General features: G+C 40.2%; 1 protein-coding gene across 3 annotated transcripts in view; it reads right to left on the bottom strand.

Annotated features, from left to right (window-relative positions):
- The window catches only part of TLL1 (tolloid like 1), a 132,676-nt gene that overhangs the window by 69,782 nt on the left and 42,931 nt on the right, over window positions 1-19,963 (bottom strand). For all 3 annotated transcript variants that reach the window (XR_004427312.1, XM_033159737.1, XM_033159738.1), the window contains exon 2: window positions 516-626. Coding sequence is in view for 2 of the 3 variants with exons in the window: in XM_033159737.1 (XP_033015628.1) it covers window positions 516-626 (111 nt within the window). In the remaining variant the exon portion in view is untranslated. The remainder of the gene's footprint in view (window positions 1-515; window positions 627-19,963) is intronic.

Consider the following 19,963-nt stretch of genomic DNA (forward strand, 5'->3'; position numbering starts at 1 on the left):
GGTTATTTTCTTTAAAGACTGCTTGGGGGTGTCAGAATACCTAAAGGATCATTCCTACCTTCATTAGCTTCCCTACAACCTCAAGTCACAGGAGGAAGTTCACTACCAAAAATTCAGTTAGCAGGTATGGAACAGCATAGCCTTTTCAATAGCACTTAGACTCTGCAAGGTCCTACTGCAAGAGATCAACCTGCCCTGATGACATTTCCACGACAGGTAAATAGTATTTTATATCAACAAGCTAATGTGCTTGTCTGACTTTATCATTGTGATCTCTCAAACTGATTCTTTCTCAGTCTCTCATTTTGAATTGTGCTTTACGATACTATACTGTGATTATAGTTGTGTTTATTGTAGGCAATTGCTATATGCAACATGAAGGTGGGGCATAAATGTTTTGAATAAATATCTTTATTCATTAGGAATTTTTGCTCCATAAGAAAACAAATCTATTGCAAGTGCTCATGACAGAACACTGGTTACATTCTAATAAACCAAAATATTTAGCAACTTACCTGTATTATGTCCAAGTCTTTCATTTGAATGTTGCGTAAGATCAATTGTTCTGTCAATATGAAACATTTTTAAGTCTTCATCATCTAAGGCAATATCTCCCCAAAAGACAGCTTTAAATACAAAAAGAGAGCTTACTTTAAATATATTAAGAGCAGATTTGCACAAACATTGACTAAACACTATGGTCATATTCCAGCACAGAATTTAAATCAATTGTCTTATGTGAATTTAGTTCTGTTTTGGATTTTATGACCTATAAATAAATATCTGGGAAACATATACATATATAAACAGTATTACATGCACATGCACACACACACACACACACGTTTGTGTGTGTTACTGAAAAGTCTTTTTAATATTAAACATAAGTAATAGGTTGAATAGCTTGTAACAGGGGAAAAGGAAGTATTTTAATTAATTACTTTAATCACAAAGGTGACATTTTTAAAAAAAAAAAAAAGATTTTGGATGTTTTGTTTTTGTTTGTTTTCTCCACTTAGGGAGAAACTGTTTCTTTTTAAAGAAACCCATTAAGAGTATCTGATTCACCTCTCATGCCTAATAACCACTTACCAAAGAGGTAAGAAGAAGTGAATTCTTTAACAGAAGACTTTTTGAGAAGCCATGGTGAAATTCAGAGTCCACCAGCAGGTAAAATACTGTAGGCTGGAGCTGAGTGAGGTATTGCTGTACATTTCCTCACACACTCAGTAAATTTCATAGCTGACACAATTATATTGTTTTCTTATCACTCCGTCCTTTTTGAAAAAAATTCCTGCAAAGTCCAACCTTTCTTATTTTCACTCCCAATGTTGCTTTCTAACTGCAACTACTAGTATAATGCATTTTACCCCTTGAGCAAAGTAATTCAAGAACAAAGTAATTCAAAGTAATTCAAGAATAATGCATTTTACCCCTTGAGCAAAGTAATTCAAGAAGTAATTCAAGAGTGTGCCCTTCAGACTCAACTTTCTCACATCTTAAAAACTCAATAGACCGGTGCCAAAAACAACATTTTGGCCCTGGGAGGACTTTAGAAGTCTAAGAAACTATAGTGGACATCTCACTTTTCATAGAAACTAGTGATGCTTAGAACAACCAACCACAGGCAAAACATCTGCACCCCCCCCAAAAAAAACAAATAAAGCACAGAAAAAGCTGGCAGTATCCCCACAAAGAAGAAACCTTCTCAAGCAGACAACAAAAAACACCAGTTTAAAAAAAGTAATGGGGGGGGGGAAACTGGGAGCCTTGACTAGCATGAGAGAAATGTCTAGGGATGCAATGATGCCCACAGGTGCCATATTGGGAACTTAGCAACAGACCAAGGACTCGGTTATACAGCTGCAAATATAACATTTTAAGTGTGTTTTAAGTACATTATACAAAAGTGACACTAGATGGTGATGGTGAGCTAATGGGAAATTCCATATATATATTTTTAATGTGGTTTTTTTAAAGCATTTTCACAGCGTTATTTATATATGTATAGATTCAGCCCAACAGTACCCCAACTTTTAAGAAACATTTCGTAACTTAATGTCCTCATCAAGCATACTGAAAAAGCTTTTAACTTTCTAAAACTCAAACTTTACTTACCCCATCGCAAAATCAATTCTGATTGCGCACGTGTACAGCAATAAAAAATGCAGAAAACAATAGAATATATAACTTTTTATTACTTGATGTGTAAGATCGATAAGCAGCAGGACTGTAGGCAAATTAAAACTTTTAAACATTTATATTACATAAAGTAGAATGCCTATAGTTTTAATTTACCTACAATCCTGCTGTTTATCAATCTCTCTCATCAAGTAATTATAATAATAATAATAATCTTTACTGGGTTAGACCTCCTTTCATTTGCTGATAATTATGTTTGCTCTTGTTTAGGAATGTCTGCAACATTTGCCCATCATCCCTTATTTCACAGAGGAAGGCAACTAAGAAGAACAAATGCTAAATATGTCTGTAGCCTCACTTGCATTATTGAAATGAGATACAGTTCGGCATCCCAGTTTGATTGACATATTCCACGAAGTATAAAAACTTGATATTCTAAAATAGCTAAAAGCACAGAAAGGGCAAGAAGCCAGATAATACTGACTTGGAGGTGAAAGCAAATCTACAGTAATTTAACTATTTTCATTTGTAGTGAGTACGTTTGAAATTAAGAGATCAAGCACGTGCCCAGTCTTGTCCGCTCCCCAGGGAGAGTGAATTGCTTTTCTTTATTTTCTTTATTCTTTTGGGAAAGTGCCAGAATACCTACACTGCAGGGGTACTGAGATATAAAGAAATAAATTCATATTTCTGCTAACGTTTTCACAGTTAGGAAGGGAGTCATTCACTTTTAAGCTTTCTCAGTTTTATCTTCCTTGCATGCACACATACATTCCAGCTATGTGGTCGATGCCATACACACATTTTGACCTCTTCTAGATATTTCAATAGGAACATTTCTCCTTACTGCACAGGAGGTTAAAAGTTCGGTTTGGTAGTTAAGGAGAAAATGAAACCTAAAAGCAAGGAGCTTCATTAGCATGTAACCCCGAAATTTTGGAGGGGATCCAAAATTTCAGGGTTACATGTTAAGGAACCAACGGTTCCTCACAGAGGCCTAAGACCAAGTGATCACTAAGATACTCTACTGAGCACAGACTTTCCTCAAAACACCTAGTGCCATCATCTGTTTGACTTATGGAGACCAGAAGGAATCCCTTCGTACAACATTAATCAAGTGCACCTACACTTTAGACATGGAGTGAGCAATATTTACTGAAGAATCCACCCAGAACACCAACAGTTCAACTACAAACTCATCTTTAATTGCCAAAATGAGAGGCTCAAGGGCGATTTGGCCTCATTTATGAAAACTAAGAAGAAGTATGGAGGAAGGGGCATAGCATAAATGAAAGCCTCTATATAACAGGTCTAATTAATAACTGAACGGTCTTTCAGGCCTTTCTTGAACATAGGAAGTAATATAACGGGTTTAACATGCTAAAGCAGAGGTAGGCAACCTAAGGCCCATGGGCTGGATGCGGCCCAATCGCCTTCTCAATCCAGCCCACGGTCAGTCTGGGAATCAGTGAATTTTTACATGAGTAGAATGTGTCCTTTTATTTAAAATGCATCTTTGGGTTATTTGTGGGGCCTGCCTGGTGTTTTTACATGAGCAGAATGTGTGCTTTTATTTAAAATGCATCTCTGGGTTATTTGTGGGGCATAGGAATTCGTTCATTACCCCCCCAAAAAAAAAAATAGTCCAGCCCACCACATGGTCTGAGGGACGGTAGACCGGCCCATGGCTGAAAAAGATTGCTGACCGCTGTGCTTAAGTGTGAGCAGTAAAGCAAGGAGTTTACAGACCCTATTTTCCATGGACATCCCTGATTTAGAGAAGCCATCCCGGTTTCTGATTTGATCCTGGAATGTTCCACTTTTCCTTAGGATGTCCCTATTTTCATTGTAGAAATGTTGGAGGGTATGGAGTTATTTGACTCCCGAGCTGTCTGAAGATAATCCTGTATAGGGAAGCTTTTTTAAAATGTTTAATGTTTTATTATGGTTTTATATATAATAAAAAGCTTCCCAGAGTGGCTGGGGCAACCCAGTAAGATGTGTGGGGTATAAATATAGTAAAGTTATCTGTCTGGAATGAGACATCTCTATTTTCAATGGAGAAATGTTAAAGGGTATGAGTTCATTAAACGAAGCTGGAAGACTAATCTTGTGCCAGTATTGAGGCAGAATAGCCTTTTCTGATAGGAAAATGGCAGTGTAAACAGAAGATAATTGAGATGAGAAGTCACTGAGATGAGAAGAGTCCTAGAAGTCACAATAATTATGGGATTTTTGCGCCAAAATTGTAAATGCTTACATATCTACTAACTACAGATAAGTGCTTGTTAGTTTAACTTAGGCCAAGAAATTTATAATTTCATAATAAAGGTCTTCTAGGACAGTGCTCAGTAAGCTGAGCTCTCTATATTTGCAAAGGCTATTAATACAGCTTATAATAAACTGAGGTTGACTCCATGCTATCTTTAGTTCAGAAAATTACAAGATTCACCACCTCATATGTAATCTTCCTTTCAAAAGAGTAATTCATGGTAAAATGCATTAACACAGATCGTCAGTGGTTTTTGTGATACAAAGCACTGCCATTCTCAAATACTAGCTTTTAGACATGTGTACTATTCAAACCCAGTTCACCTTTAAAGAAGGAAAAATGCAGGTGCCTGGCACCGTATAATTGCAAACTTAAACATTCAGACATCACCAGAGTTGTTACATATCAGAAGTCGGTCTGAAAATAAATGGCCTTTTTAATGATTTTTTTTATATATATAATTATGGGAAATTGCCAACACCTTTTGTGTGTGTTGGATTATATCAAGTTCACAATTTAGTCTAGGAAATACTGATAAAATCATAATTTGTGGAAAGAATAAAACTTTGACCTACCTCATATTATGAACACAAATAATTTCAGCAGTTTCTAATTGGATACAATATTTAAGATACACATGACTCTTCTTCTACAACAACTGAGGAAGCTCAGCTCTCCCAGAATGTAACTGCTGCATTAAAGGACCACCTTCAACGGGGTTCACTGACATGCTTCTGTTTGAAAGAGCAATTTAAAACTGCCAAGAACCTGGAAAGCTAACACAGATGTCCATGAATAAGACAGGTATGCAAACTGGGGCCCCACTAAACCCAATACAACCTAGCCAGGTACTCAACTAACATTCTCTTTCTGTTGCCTGCCTGATATAATGGAGCAGAGGGTTTTGTTGAACAAGAGGAATAGCAAGCAATAAGTATTTTTCCTCATCATTTTGGAGGTAGCCCAGAGTTGCAAAGTTAGTTCTTGATGAACTGGCACACGTGATCTCAAATTGCATCTGTCAAAGACAACTACATTGTGCCTGGTATAACCAGGTATAAAGTCTTGTATAAAGTCTCATCAAGCACCAACATGGTAATATAAGCTGGAAACACTGTCCCATTCAGCACCACATTCATACCAATACACAATCTATGCTCTCCCTGCTTTAACGCTGTGGCATCTTCCAAAACTATGAGCAATAGTAGCCATTCCTGTATGGCTTCCATGACTGCTGTATTGCTCTAGGAAAGGCAATAATCTTTATAAATCAGTAGGGAGGGAAGAGATGCCTTAACCATGGGATCCTGTCCCCCCCCCATAACTCTTCTTGTAAATAAGAGGGAGAGATCCTTCCTTCCTGGGATCTTTTGGAAGAGAGAGCGGGGTATAAAATCAAACCAATCCCCAATGTAAAAGGGGCGGGAAAAGATCTAACAGTGTTTGGCTACCTTGGGCTAAAATCCGACACCCATTTACCCAAATGGAAGTTCCTAATTCTGTTAATCACCAGAATTCAATGTATGATTGCTACCAGTGAACTGGTAACCTTACTAGGTGACCTCTGAGCAAATATATAGGCAGAAAAGTTTCACCGGTTTATGATTTCTCCTTGCACACAGAAACAAACAAAGCAAAACAAAAACCCATTTCATGGCTTTAACAACAAGCTGTGAGCGAAAGAATGAACAAAAGCCGCAGCAGAAATAAACCATTGTGTTTAAGTTGCCACCTACGTGAAACAGCTGCTAGAACTAGGAAACAGACATAGCAGATGCTTCATACTTAAGCGCTCATTCAAGTTGCAGGCATTTTATACAATTTCAGTAAAAAGCAACAACAACTTGAATAACCCCTAACTTGAATAAATCAACCAAGTTGGCTGTGAAGCCAATAGCTACTATGTGTAAAAGTATTTCCTGTTTTCATTTGTTAATAGTGTTTGTTTCTATAACACAGTTAATGTATCACCTGTAAATCTACAAATGTACATAAAGCCCCTGTCTGACATCAAGGAATTATATAACATTAGAAAAGAAAGGGCTCCCTTTTAAATAATATTTATTTATTTATTTATTTATACCCCACCCATCTGGCTGGGTTTCCCCAGCCACTCTGGGCGGCTTCCAGCAGAACATTAAAATGCAATAATCTATTAAACATTAAAATCCTCCCTAAACAGGGCTGCCTTCAGATGTCTTCTAAAAGTCTGGTAGTTGTTTTTCTCTTTGACATCTGGTGGGAGGGCGTTCCACAGGGTGGGTGCCACTACCGAGAAGGCCCTCTGCCTGGTTCCCTGTAACTTGGCTTCTCGTAGTGAGGGAACCACCAGAAGGCCCTCGGCACTGAACCTCAGTGTCCGGGCAGAACGATGGGGGTGGAGACGCTCCTTCAGGTATACTAGACCGAGGCCGTTTAGGGCTTTAAAGGTCAGCACCAACACTCTGAATTGTGCTCAGAAACGTACCGGGAGCCAATGTAGATCTTTCAAGACCGGTGTTATGTGGTCTTGGCAGCCGCTCCCAGTCACCAGTCTAGCTGCCACATTCTGGATTAGTTGTAGTTTCTAGGTCACCTTCAAAGGTAGTCCCACATAGAGCGCATTGCAGTAATCTAAGCGAGAGTTAACTAGAGCATGCACCACTCTGGCGAGACAGTCCGCAGGCAGGTTAGGGTCTCAGCCTGCGTACCAGATGGAGCTGGTAGACATCTGCCCTGGATACAGAATTAACCTACACCTCCATGGACAGCTGTGAGTCCAAAATGACTCCCAGGCCGCGCACCTGGTCCTTCAGGGGCACAGTTACCCCATTCAGGACCAGGGACTCCTCCACACCTGCCCGCCTCCTGTCCCCCAGAAACAGTAGCCTACTTCTGTCTTGTCAGAATTCAACCTCAATCTGTTAGCCGCCATCCATCCTCCAACCGCCTTCAGACACTCACACAGAACCTTCATCACCTTCACTGGTTCTGATTTGAAAGAGAGGTAGAGCTGGGTATCACCCACATACTGATGAACACCCAGCCCAAACCCCCTGATGATTTCTCCTAGCGGCTGCATGTAGATGTTGAAAAGCATGGGGGAGAGGACAGAACCCTGAGGCACCCCACAAGTGAGAGCCCAGGGGTCTGAACACTCATCCCCCACCACCACTTTCTGAACACGGCCCAGGAGGAAGGAGCGGAACCACTGTATAACAGTGCCCCCAGCTCCCAACCCCTCTAGACGGTCCAGAAGGATGTTATGGTCGATGGTGTCAAAAGCCACTGAAAGATCCAGCAGAATAGGAAACAGCTCTCACCTTTGTCCCTAGCCCGCCAGAGATCATTGACCAGTGCAACCAAAGCAGTTTCAGTCCCATGATGAGGTCTGAATCCCAACTGGAAGGGATCCAAATGGTCCGCTTTTCCAGGCATGCCTGGAGTTGTTCAGCAACCACTCGCTCAATCACCTTGCCCAAGAATGGAAGATTTGAGACTGGACGATAGTTGGCCATACTGGCCGCATCTAAAGATTTTTTTTTTTTTAAGAAGCAGTTTAATAACTGCCTCTTTCAGCGGGTCTGGGAAGGCTCCCATCGCCCAGTCCTTCCCGGCTAGCTTTTATAAGCCAGGATGGGCAAGGATTAAGAAGACTGGTGGTTGGTTTCACTTGTCCAAGCAGCCTGTCCACATCCTCAGAGGTAATAGATTGGAATTGATCCCACGCAACTGGACCAGACAGGACTCTAGCACTCTCCCGCCCCGCCCCGGCCCTGCTCCCACAGTGGAGTCTACCTCTTCCTGAATCTGAGCGACTTTATCTGCAAAAAACTTTGCAGGAGATCATGCAGCCCATACTGGGCCCTGATGAAGCAGGTGGTTCCACTAAATTGCAAACCAGCTGAAAAAGTCTCCTGCTGCTGTTTTCTGCAGATGCAATAGAGGCGGTGAAGAAAGTCCACGTGGTAGGCTCGACATTGAGCTCTAACCCATGTCCGGTCAGATTCAGAATGAGTTATCCGCCACTGGCACTCTAGCTGTCTCAGCGATTGTTTCATTGCTCTAAGATCCAGGGAAAACCACGGGGCTGTCCGGGCTCCATGCAATCGGAGAGGGCGCTTCGGAGCCAAACAGTCAATAGCCCTGGTTAACTCCACATTCCAGCGGGTCACCAGGGAATCAGCTGAAAGGCCATCAACATGGGATAAAGCATCCCCTACCACTCTCTGGAAACCATTTGGATCCATTAAATCCATTAAATTACATCAATGGGAGATTGTCCCCACATGCTAATTTCAGTACATTAGAGGGCGGATTTTCACCAGGCTTGTTGCTAGAGACAGAAGGGTAAGGTTAAACCTCCCCTCCGTATGCTCTGGAATAAAATTCAAATAATAATGTGGTAGCAAGAAGCACAATTATTAATTAACTACCAGCCTGGCCCACAGATGAGCAAATCAGATTTGATATAGGAGGATAACTTACACATTCATTAAGGGAAGAAGATTTGTTAAAATCTGCTTTTAATATATTTATCGTTTTAAGCAAATGTTTCTGAATTCCCCATTAAGTGAGCTCATTGTCACGTAGGTGGCTGCCCTTTGTTCACTGAGCACTGCGTTTTCTAATCTGCTTTGTAACATAGAATACTATGCAAGGACATGACATTCAGTCTGAAGTGAGATGCTTTAACTCCATTAATCTGAGATTTAAAGGATATATGAGACAAAAAGAGTACTTTATACTAAATTCTTGACAGACATCCTTTTTTATGAACATCAGAATGGGGATTTAATGAACTGCAGCTGTGAGCCTTGGGGATTCTTCATTTCCTATTCTTACCCCCCCCCCCTTATGATAATTGAGGCAGATTTTCTTTCTATATGTTATAGGTGAATTTCACTAATAAAAGCAGTAACCTTAAATTTAATAAGCTGTACTCTGGTTTCTGTTCAGTTTGCATTAATCTTTCACCTTTTACTAGAGATTTCCACACAGAGGGAAATTTATGATCATAAAATAATCAAGTGTTGATCAACATGTATTAAAATAAAGCAGCAAAGATGAGCAACAGAAGCAGATAAAAACTATCAGAAGCAGAGAAAAACTAACAGAAACACTAAAAATGTATTCACTTAAGCACTGAAAGGAGAACACAGTTGCCTCTTGGCAAGCTTTACAGTGAGAGTGTTCCATAGATGAAATATGACAGAGAAAAACCCATCCTTGGACACCACTTGCTTCCCAAAATAGCAGAGGGAATTGCAGAAGGGATTCTGATGAAGATATCGTATTTTTCCATGTATAAGATGATGCTTTTTGTTATTAAAAAAATAGGCAAAAATTGGGTATTATACACAGATAGTAAATGCAGATTAATGGCAGCAGCAAGCAGGAGATTGGCAGCAGCGATTGGGCAAGTGATTGGTGGCTGTGGCAAGGCATGCTGGTGATAGGCTGTGGCTGCGGCAATTGGGCAGGTGATTGGTGGCTGTGGCGAGGCGGGCAGGCGATTGGCGGCTGCGGCAAGTGGGTGGGTGGGCTGTTGGTGGTGGGAGCAGGCAGACAATTGGTGGCTGCAGCGAGGTGTGCGATTGGCAGTGGCTGTGGCAAGCGATCGGCAGTGGCAGGCAGGCGGGTGAGCGATTGGCAGAAGTGACCTCCCCCATCCTTCCCCAAAAGCTAAACAACTTAATTTCTTAATTTTGGGTTTAAAAAAAATAGGGGTCGTCTTATACATGGGAAAATACGGTAGGTAGGTTTGCTAAAATGGTCAATGACTCCACTAGCCCAGTGGTCCCCAACCTTTTTGGTATGGCAACCTGTAAGTCCAAATTTACCTAATATAGTGACCCATCAATTTATTGTCACATAATTTTTGGAACTTAGGTCTTCAGTGGCTGTCAGTTTCATGCCTTTTAACTGTAAGTTTGCCTATTTTATAGCAATTACTTGAGATAGCCAAGCAAATCATGACTTAATGCACCAATTAATGTGGAATTTGTTGAAATACTTATAGTACTTACAAAGCTATTCACAGTTTCGTTTATGAGAATGTAAGTACATCAACCATTTGACTGCAGGATATCACTTCATAAGCTATAAAAATTATTCTAAAAACGTAAGGTTACAAAAGCAGTGTTGGATACAACAAAGAATGAAAGAAAGAACAACTTTATTAACCATAAAGTCTATTTTGGCAACTATAAGTAGGATGGCTGGGCCTGCATTTTTTAGGTCAGTATGGGGTTTGATGGTTGTCAGACAGAGTCTCAGATCATTATTGGTACACACCCTACTTCTGTATTTCATCTTTATAGCAGCCACTGCTGAAAAACCTGTCTCACAAAGATATATACAACAAATGACAGCAGCACAGATACTCAGGCCCGTCTCAGCCATAGAGGTTACTGGCGCAAGGCGCCAGGGCACCACAGCCTGGAGGGCGCTTCAGCCGTGCCTGCCCCACCCCGCCCGCCATGCCCACTGTGCCAATTCCAATCAGTAGTTCTTTTTTCACAAATACAATTTTGCAGCATCAGTTGCAAGTGGGTTTTGCACCTACTCCCATTTCTTTAGCAGATAAATTTTCCATGCAGCAAATTCAAATGGCTCGTGATTGTTTGCTTAATGTTAGTTTTTATCTCACTTTCTTTATCGTCAAGTGAAACAAGAAATTCCAACAAGCATGTAAAAGAATCCATTGTCAAATCCATTGCCAAACCCAAACTGCCCAGAACTCAATTTTTCTCATGAAAGTTGTGGCATGTACAAAGATCTTTTTGTCTCAACCTTGTAGGCTTAAGTTCAAGTCATTCAGATTACAAAACATGTCAGTGTGGTATGATAACTTTGCTAGCCAATTGTCTTGGCTAAATTATTTGCAAGTCAGGACTTCTTGAACAAAATAAACACATGTACTTGTATAACTCAAAGAGCCTCTGCAGCACATGGCCCCTTGACAGCTAACAAACATCTGTGTGAAGTTGTAAGTGTACGTGTTCGGAATCCATCTCCAAATATAAGATTTCAGACACACATGCACCGAGTGAACTGGGGTTAAGAAAAGTTACAATTTTCATGGCATTGTAAATACTTCATGAAGTACTTCATCTAGCCAAACCAAACGCAGCTCCTGTGCATTGGAGGTGAGCTGAAATAGTCACTAAAACTACTGCCTGTATGAGCAGCTTGGGGCGAACCATACCTGGATCTGCCCCAGAGGGGAGTTCCCAAGATTCAGCCTTCCTGGTGTTTGGTTACAAATGTCAACATGGCATTATAATAAGACAACAAAACAAAAAGGTGTAAGAGGTATTCATCATTAAGGATTGTTGTTGTTGTCATTTAGTTGTGTCTGACTCTTCGTGACCCCATGGACCAGAGCACGCCAGGCACTCCTGTCTTCCACTGCCTCCTGCAGTTTGGTCAAACTCATGTTGGTAGCTTCAAGAACACTGTCCAACCATCTCGTCCTCTGTCATCCCCTTCTCCTTGTGCCCTCCATCTTCCCCAACATCAGGGTCTTTTCCAGGGAGTCTTCTCTTCTCATGAGGTGGCCAAAGTATTGGAGCCTCAGCTTCAGGATCTGTCCTTCCAGTGAGAACTCAGGGCTGGTTTCCTTGAGAATGGATAGGTTTGATCTTCTTGCAGTCCATGGGACTCTCATTAAGGATTACAATCAATAATTACTTTGGGATGGCTTATAAAGCCCACAACCAATTTGCACAGGCTTCACAACCCACTTGTGGCTCATGACCCACAGGTTGGAAGATGTTGCTTGAGTCTCACCCATTGGGTCATCTACACAAGCTAGATGTTACATGGGAGCTGCATATGTAGATAAACATTTTCCCTAGTGGTTTTCTTTTGTAAACCCACAGAAGATCTTAAATTAGCCCTTAGCACTTCTCTATTTCTGTATGGCTGTCTTGGCCTCATTTTATCTTTATCATTTTTAAAAAAATTGCTCTCTATTGCTACCTGTTATCAAAAGAGAAAGGAGCTTAAAATATTTTGTAATATTGCATGTATGTCAGCTGATTAAAAAAAGTTGGGGGGTGGAGTTCCCCAGGTTCATACAAGCCTAGAGGCACTGATTTTCTGCTTGCCCTGGGAAAAATGAGATGTACATCAGAAACATAAGAAATACACCCTAGAAATACGTAATTGTTTATTGTGAAATATAACTGAATAGTCTATTGATTTTTCCTTGCCTCATTGTTATTAATTCCATCACAGAAGCACAGAAATATAATTTTCTCCTGATAACTGAATCACTTTCCATTTGTAAATTGACATTTGCCTATTATGTGTTTTTAGAACAACATATCATATTAACAGCGCAGGGACTTTGTTAAAATTATCTTATTGATTTTTCCTTTCATACAACTCCCAACTATAAATGCCAAGCAGGTACAAACATGAAACATGAATTGTTGTTCATAATAACTGAAACTCCCAAGCTAAGTTGCCTATTTTTATCAAACCTGTTTCTAGTTTCTCAGGTAGCCTGAACTATAATACAGTTAACATAGATAACCACAGAGATGGCCAGCCGTACAAATTGCCATCAAGTTGCAAAAAGCATTCAGTAGGTACAATGGACTGATGAACTTTGCTCAGTAGCTGCATAGACTTCTGAACCAAAATCATGATAGATTATTGCAGAAATACCAAGTGTCCTAAGCAACATCCTTTTTAGTGAGCAGGTTGCAACCACAGGCACCTTATGCACTTTCACCCTTGCTGTAAAACATATAATTTTCATCTACACTATAGGCCAACTATCTTTCTGTTACAAGGTTAGCTAAAGCAGCACATGCACAGTCACCCATCATAATTCTAAGGGCGTGTTCACATTACCACCTTAGAGCACAGTACAGCTGGGTTTTTTTGTGTGTTTCACAACTTTGCGTCCCCACCCCCAGCTGTTCACATCAGCACAGCTACATTAGTGGCAGTTTAGTTTCTGTTTGTATACACACCAAGGACATTGATGGGGTTGGGGATGTATTTACCCCATGAAAAGGTGTTCATACTTTGCCTAGAGACAAATTAGGAACGGCTTAAGGACTCCAAGGGGTGTGAAGCTGATTTGAGAAATGACATGTCAAACAGCAGTATCAAAGTACAGGATACATATGCATTTTAAATAACATGCTGTTGTGCGAACATGGATGAAAAACCCAGCACTGGAAACACAATGCACAGTAAATGGGAGGTTGAGCGCAGCCAAAACTTACACATATTAGTAACAGCACACACAAATATAGCAAAGAAACTGCCAAATTCCACCACAGGGTTAGAATCATGCTGGAATAGAGACAATTTACTATCAGTAATCAAGCAGTATGATCCTATACAGGCTGACCAGAAGGAAGTCTCATTTGATTGTGCTTAAATTTACTCCAATATAGTTTCTATACTGCGGGAGGCAGTGGAGCATAGGGGTGCCTGGCGTGCTCTGGTCCATGGGGTCACAAAGAGTCGGACACGACTGAACGACAACAAAGCATTTTATACCACATTTTGGCCCTAACAAGTGCCCCAAAAGCAATTTACAAGAAAATAAAATATCCCCCCTCCCAAAAAAAATCAGTTTAAACAGTAACAAAATTGAAATATTAAAACCTCTGTGATGGTATTGGTATCTTCCATACTGCTGGGATCACCTGTCGCAAAGTCTGCCATGCTTGCATAGCTCTAGTGAGAGTTCGTTAAAAAGAGGTCTACTGCTGTCCTATGCAGGGAAGAAATCCAGCCATTTCTTCCTTACTTTTCAACAAAAATCCAAACACCCCTGCTGCAGGTTTAGATACAGCAAACCGGGGACCCCTCCAGTAAAATACAAAAACAGGGATGGGGTATCGTAGCTGGGATCATTCCACAATGGATGTACTCTGTGAGAATCACCTGCTCCAAACTCAAATGGAACTTGTCTTTAAGTGGGGATCGTTTAGTGGAGTTTCATCGTTAGATCTAAGAATTTGGGGGAAAACGTAGCCTTGAAATTATTAATTAAGAATTCTAATAAATTAAGAGTTCTCCTAAACCATGGGTAGGCAAACTAAGGCCCGGGGGCCGGATGCAGCCCAATCGCCTTCTAAATCTGGCTCACAGACGGTCTGGGATTCAGCGTGTTTTTACATGACTAGAATGTGTGCTTTTATTTAAAATGCATCTCTGGGTTATTAGTGGGGCACAGGAATTCGTTCATTCCCCCCCCCCAACAAATAGCCTGGCCCCCCACAAGGTCTGAGGGACAGTGGACCAGCCCCTTGCTGAAAAAGTTTGCTGACCCCTTTTCTAAACAAAAACCAATGGGTTGTATCTGGCTAATTCTACACTCGGGGTACATCCATTGAAATCAATGCACATTCATTTCAGTGGGTCTGTTATACAACCCAATATTAGTATATGATGCCTTGTGCTACTTTTTACCAGATGCTTTTCATATTATCCTCCTCCTTATTATGGTCTGAACATGATGCCCCCTTATCCCGCCTTCCTTCCTGCAGCCCATTCCACAGAATGCTGCAGTGCCTAAAGAATTTATAAGTGTATAAATAATATAACAGAAAACACTTTTGCTAATGTAACATTAGATCTTTATATTGGAGGCACTGCTTTTCTGCACCTCTAAAAAAAGAACAATCAGAAACACTATATATAGATGTGAAATCTTTCAAAGACTTCCAAAAAGGGAGAGGGGAAATCCTGCTCTGCTGAAGGAGGACAGTGGCAATTCAGAAAAAAATGCATGTATTAAATCTGGCTGTAAATGTAAAAACAAAAAACACCACCCCAAAACAAAGAAAACCCTAAAATTCATTTATTTTATTTCTCTATGAATTCCTCACTGGCAAATAATTCTCATATAGAGCTTTGTTTGTTTGGATTTGTATGGAAAGTTACTGGAGGTTTTATGAAAAGTTACTGGGGCTTTTATGAAGCCAGTAATTTGCTGTGTATTTGCCTCCCACAAGGTTTCCAGACCACCTACTTCATAAAGAGCTTTTTTTTTTTACTGGCAGTGACAGTATCCAGGTTGAAAACTCTCTAGAGCAGTGGTAGGCAACCTAAGGCCTGGGGGCCGGATGCGGCCCAATCACCTTCTCAATCCGGCCCACAGACAGTCCAGGAATCAGCGTGTTTTTACATGAGTAGAATGTGTCCTTTTATTTAAAATGCATCTCTGGGGTATTTGTGGGGCCTGCCTGGTGTTTTTACATGAGTAGAATGTGTGCTTTTATTTAAATACATCTCTGGATTATTTGTGGGGCATAGGAATTGGTTCACTATTATTTTTCAAAATATAGTCTGGCCCACCACATGGTCTGAGGGACAGTGGACCGGCCCACAGCTGAAAAAGGTTGCTGACCCCTGCTCTAGAGTTCTGGCTCTGGGCAGGAGAGACAAGATGGGATAGGGAAGTATGGGAGAGACATTACGGTATGTTTCCAATGTGTTTAAAAGATCATAAGATGCACTTCATGGCCACTCAGGAAAAACAAAGAACAACAGATTGCAATTAACATTTCCAAGGACGTCAATGTGGTCCACAGAAGCTGCTAAAAATTATCCACACAACCCTGTAAGTTAACGTGAAGTAATCAATAAATTGAAGGAGAAGGGGACGACAGAGGATGAGATGGTTGGACAGTGTTCTCGAAGCGACTGGCATGAGTTTGGCCAAACTGCGGGAGGCAGTGGAGGATAGGGGTGCCTGGCGTGCTCTGGTCCATGGGGTCATGAAGAGTCGGACATGACTGAACGACTGAACAACAGCAACAATCAATAAATTCATTCCATCTTGTTTCCTTATTCATCTAGGGAAGGGTGGAACTTGACATTTAAATACTTATTTCTGAAATATTTTCTCTAAAAATAAAATTTCTATAAACAGCACTGGCATGAAGTATTCAACTATATACCTCCATGTGTCTGAACTCTCATTACTCCCATCTACCTTCCAAGAATGCTCACTTTTCAAGTTTCCTTTTGACCTCTTAAGTTGCACTATAGATGCTATATGACACCTTGCCTGCACAGCTCACTGTGCCACACAATTTTCACACACTTGCTGAAGTTCCTCTCAGCTTTTCGACTTCACGACTGTGAAATATGTGATGCATTATTGTGAGGAGAAGGTGTTTTGTTTTTGTTTTTTGGTAAATTATTGAAGAAGTGAAAAAGAAGACATTTTAAAAAACATACTAGTGGTAGACTTAAACCACCTTACAAGAATAACAGATGTGGGCCACAACCTCTGTCAACAGGAGTTTGCGATGAGGAAGAGATTCTGGCTTTAATCATGTGACTTTGCCTCTGCTTTTTCTTTTCCCACATAAAACACAAATGTTCCTTGGAAAAGGGGGGTCTTCCTATCATGGTATAGCAGTTTAATGTATTAACAAAAAAATGTGAATACATAATCCACCTACAAATTTTTTCAATCAAGCCAGTTACACTGAACAGGAGTAGCTCAAGAGTAGTTGTTGATTTTAAAAATGTACAATAATTGATAAACAATAATTCTTTAGAATAGTGTTTCTCAAGTGGATACAGATCTTTTTATATGACCGTTAACTCTATGGAGGTCTATCTTAACTGATGACAGTGTTCAGTTATGGTTCTCGATGAATTTATTGCAATTTTTTGTCTGCTTCAGGTTTAGGGGTTTTAAAAAATGTTCACTTATATTATTTTGAGGGAAGGATTCATCAGCAATATAATTAAGAAAAACAGATTAGTCTGGATTGTACCTGTGTGGGTGGACAGCATCACCTTACTTCATTAAGTTAAAAGTGCTATCTTGTGAAAAGGGCATATGTATTGTTCCAAAGTGTTTGCTGAAGGCATTTAACCGATAGCAGTGTTTCATGTCATGTTACCATCAGTAAACAGCATGTGTGTTAATTCAGGAAGAGGAAAGCCAAATTTACAGAAAGACAGATTCAGTTAATGCTAAAACTCCTTGGGTAAATGTTGAAAGGAAGTGAATTCAATCTTGGCAACTTGGTAACAAGAATTTAACTTATCAGTGCTAATCAGGCAACATTATACTTAAGAGATAAACTGAGCAGCATTTCTAAGAGAATTGAAGGGCTGAAAGGCTTTCCAAATTGCTAGCTACTGCTCACATTTCTGGCAGGTCTAAGAATTATGCTGCCTACAAAACTAATAATATATTAAGAAGTGTGTGTCAAATGATGTTTAAATGCATGTATAAATGTAAGAATTTAATAAAAGGGTTCTACTGATTTGGGATGCCAGATTCTCGGTATTTTTTCAGTAATGTAGAATAAATTAAACAGTGCCTAAATGTTAAAGTGGCATGTCAGATGTACAGAGTGACCTGGAGAATATGTAGATTCATGGAGCTTTGGGCTGTCTTTAACGATGGTGCTATCTTGTAAAAAAAATATGACAGTAAATTCTGATAAAATGTGTGGGAACAAAAACTGCTATTATTTGAATGCTGTGGAAACTGAAGAAATTAATAAGGAACATCACATAGGAAGATGGAACTGGGAGGAATAACATTGGGAACAGCATAGTCTTGGGAGTGTTCATGGAGTAGAGGATGCAAGAAGGCAAATAAGAGGAAGGGAGCAAGAGATATTGGCTGCAACCCAGAGAAGCATGCAGTAATAGTGTGCTTCCCTCATCTCGCTCCTCCATTCAACAGTTCCTTTATACTATTTCACAGGCTGCTCCGGGAACGGAAAAAGCAGCTTGCAATGTGGCACAGAGCAGGAGGGAATGTTCCTCAGGAAAAAGAAAAAGGCTTCCTGTACATGTGCAAGTTCCTGTGAGCGCTTGCTGACCCATCTCCAGTCTGGAAGAGAACCGTAGAAGAAAGCCTAAGGCAAGGAAGAGGAGCTGGAAGCTGATACAGACAAACTAAATGAGCAGGGCAATCATTCTTCCCCTCACCCCTGGCCACCCCCATCATGTACAGGAAAAGGAAAGTGGAAATTCAAACACTAAGGAATATTATTCCATGCATACACCTGAATGTTAATTTCCATGAGTTTGTTTTCCATCAGCACGACAATGTCATGGCAGGTTTATTTCACATTTTTAAAAAAATTCCCATTATCTCAGGAGAGCTATTTGCGAACTCCTGCTTTACGTGAACACTCTTTTACAAAGACAGGGTATTTGGAAAGAAAACTGGCAAGAAAACATATTAAAGCTTCCCCCCAACCCCCAGGATGCTTATTAAGGTGAAAAGATTGCATCCAATAAATAAAGAAACAGGACCAAACAAAACCCATTGCTAAACTGGGGGCGAGTCTACAATTTGGGTGTAAAGCAAAAGGCTACAGGAAGCCGACACAGAGAAAAGTTCATCCTTCTTGGTAAGATCGCCTTCCTGAAGATACAGGAAACATAATGTGTCTGTTGCAGCAAGATTCCTATACCCATAATTTTTCAGATTAAAATTTATTTTGCTATAGATTAGCAGTTTCAAATAGCCATCTCCCTGCCAGTGCTTACAAAACTTTTGAAATACATAACTTTAATTATTTTTACAGGACATTTAGTTATCAGAACCTGTATCTTTTAAGAACTTTATGGGAATATATATATATATATATATATATATATATATATATATATATATATATAATCCCCTTTTAAAGCCATATTAACCAATGGTCATCTCTGCACCCCATGCCAATGAATTCTATGCTATATATGCTATGTGAGAATCTATCCTGTCCTGTTTATAAATCATGAGGGGCTAAGAAGTTTCAGTTACCGTACATTGATCATAAGATGCCTGGGGGGAATTTTTTTTGCTTTGAAAGGCAGCATGTATGTTTTTAAATATAATAAAAATACAGAATAAGTTTCCTTATTACATCCATTCCATGATTTTAATGAGTTGTGAACAGAAAACGTCCTGCAACACTTGTAAGTCTAATGCTGAATGAATAACTACCTCAAAAAGAAAACCATACTAAACAAGGTGGGAGCTGTGAATAATTTCTTTACAAAGCAAAATCAGGTGAAAAATATTACCTGGTTTTCATCCTTCGGAAAACACATCGTGTCAAATCTAATCTGTTCACCTGTTTTAGCAGTCTTCCTACTGGCTCTGTCAAAAGTAGTTTTCCCATAATGTTAATGGAGCTTTTCAAGAATGGCATCTTTGGTATGTCTACATTAGCAGAGGCTGTTTTTAGGGTCATCTAGTATTATCATAATCAATTAAGATGACCAGGAGCATACATCAATGCTCACTGGTATATTTAATGCATCGCTGCACAAAAATGCAACTCCCCAAAGTCTTGATTTGCCTCAGCGGGGGCGGGGGGAGGGGACCAGAGAGAAACCCTTATGGCATCGTCAAATGAAGAGAATATGGGAAGCACGCAGCTCCGATTGCCTCTGCCCTGTTAGAAGTGGGGGGTGGCGGGTTGAGCATGGTTTTTGGTAAAGTTATGAAAGCTTCAAAAAGAAAGGAAGTTGTGATAAGACATCTGCGACCCGTGCCAAAGCATGTTTACTCAGAAGCCAGTCCCGTTGGAATGAATGCTCCTGCCGTGTAAG

This window comes from Lacerta agilis, chromosome 9, assembly GCF_009819535.1.
Source record: "Lacerta agilis isolate rLacAgi1 chromosome 9, rLacAgi1.pri, whole genome shotgun sequence".
Taxonomy (NCBI): domain Eukaryota; kingdom Metazoa; phylum Chordata; class Lepidosauria; order Squamata; family Lacertidae; genus Lacerta; species Lacerta agilis.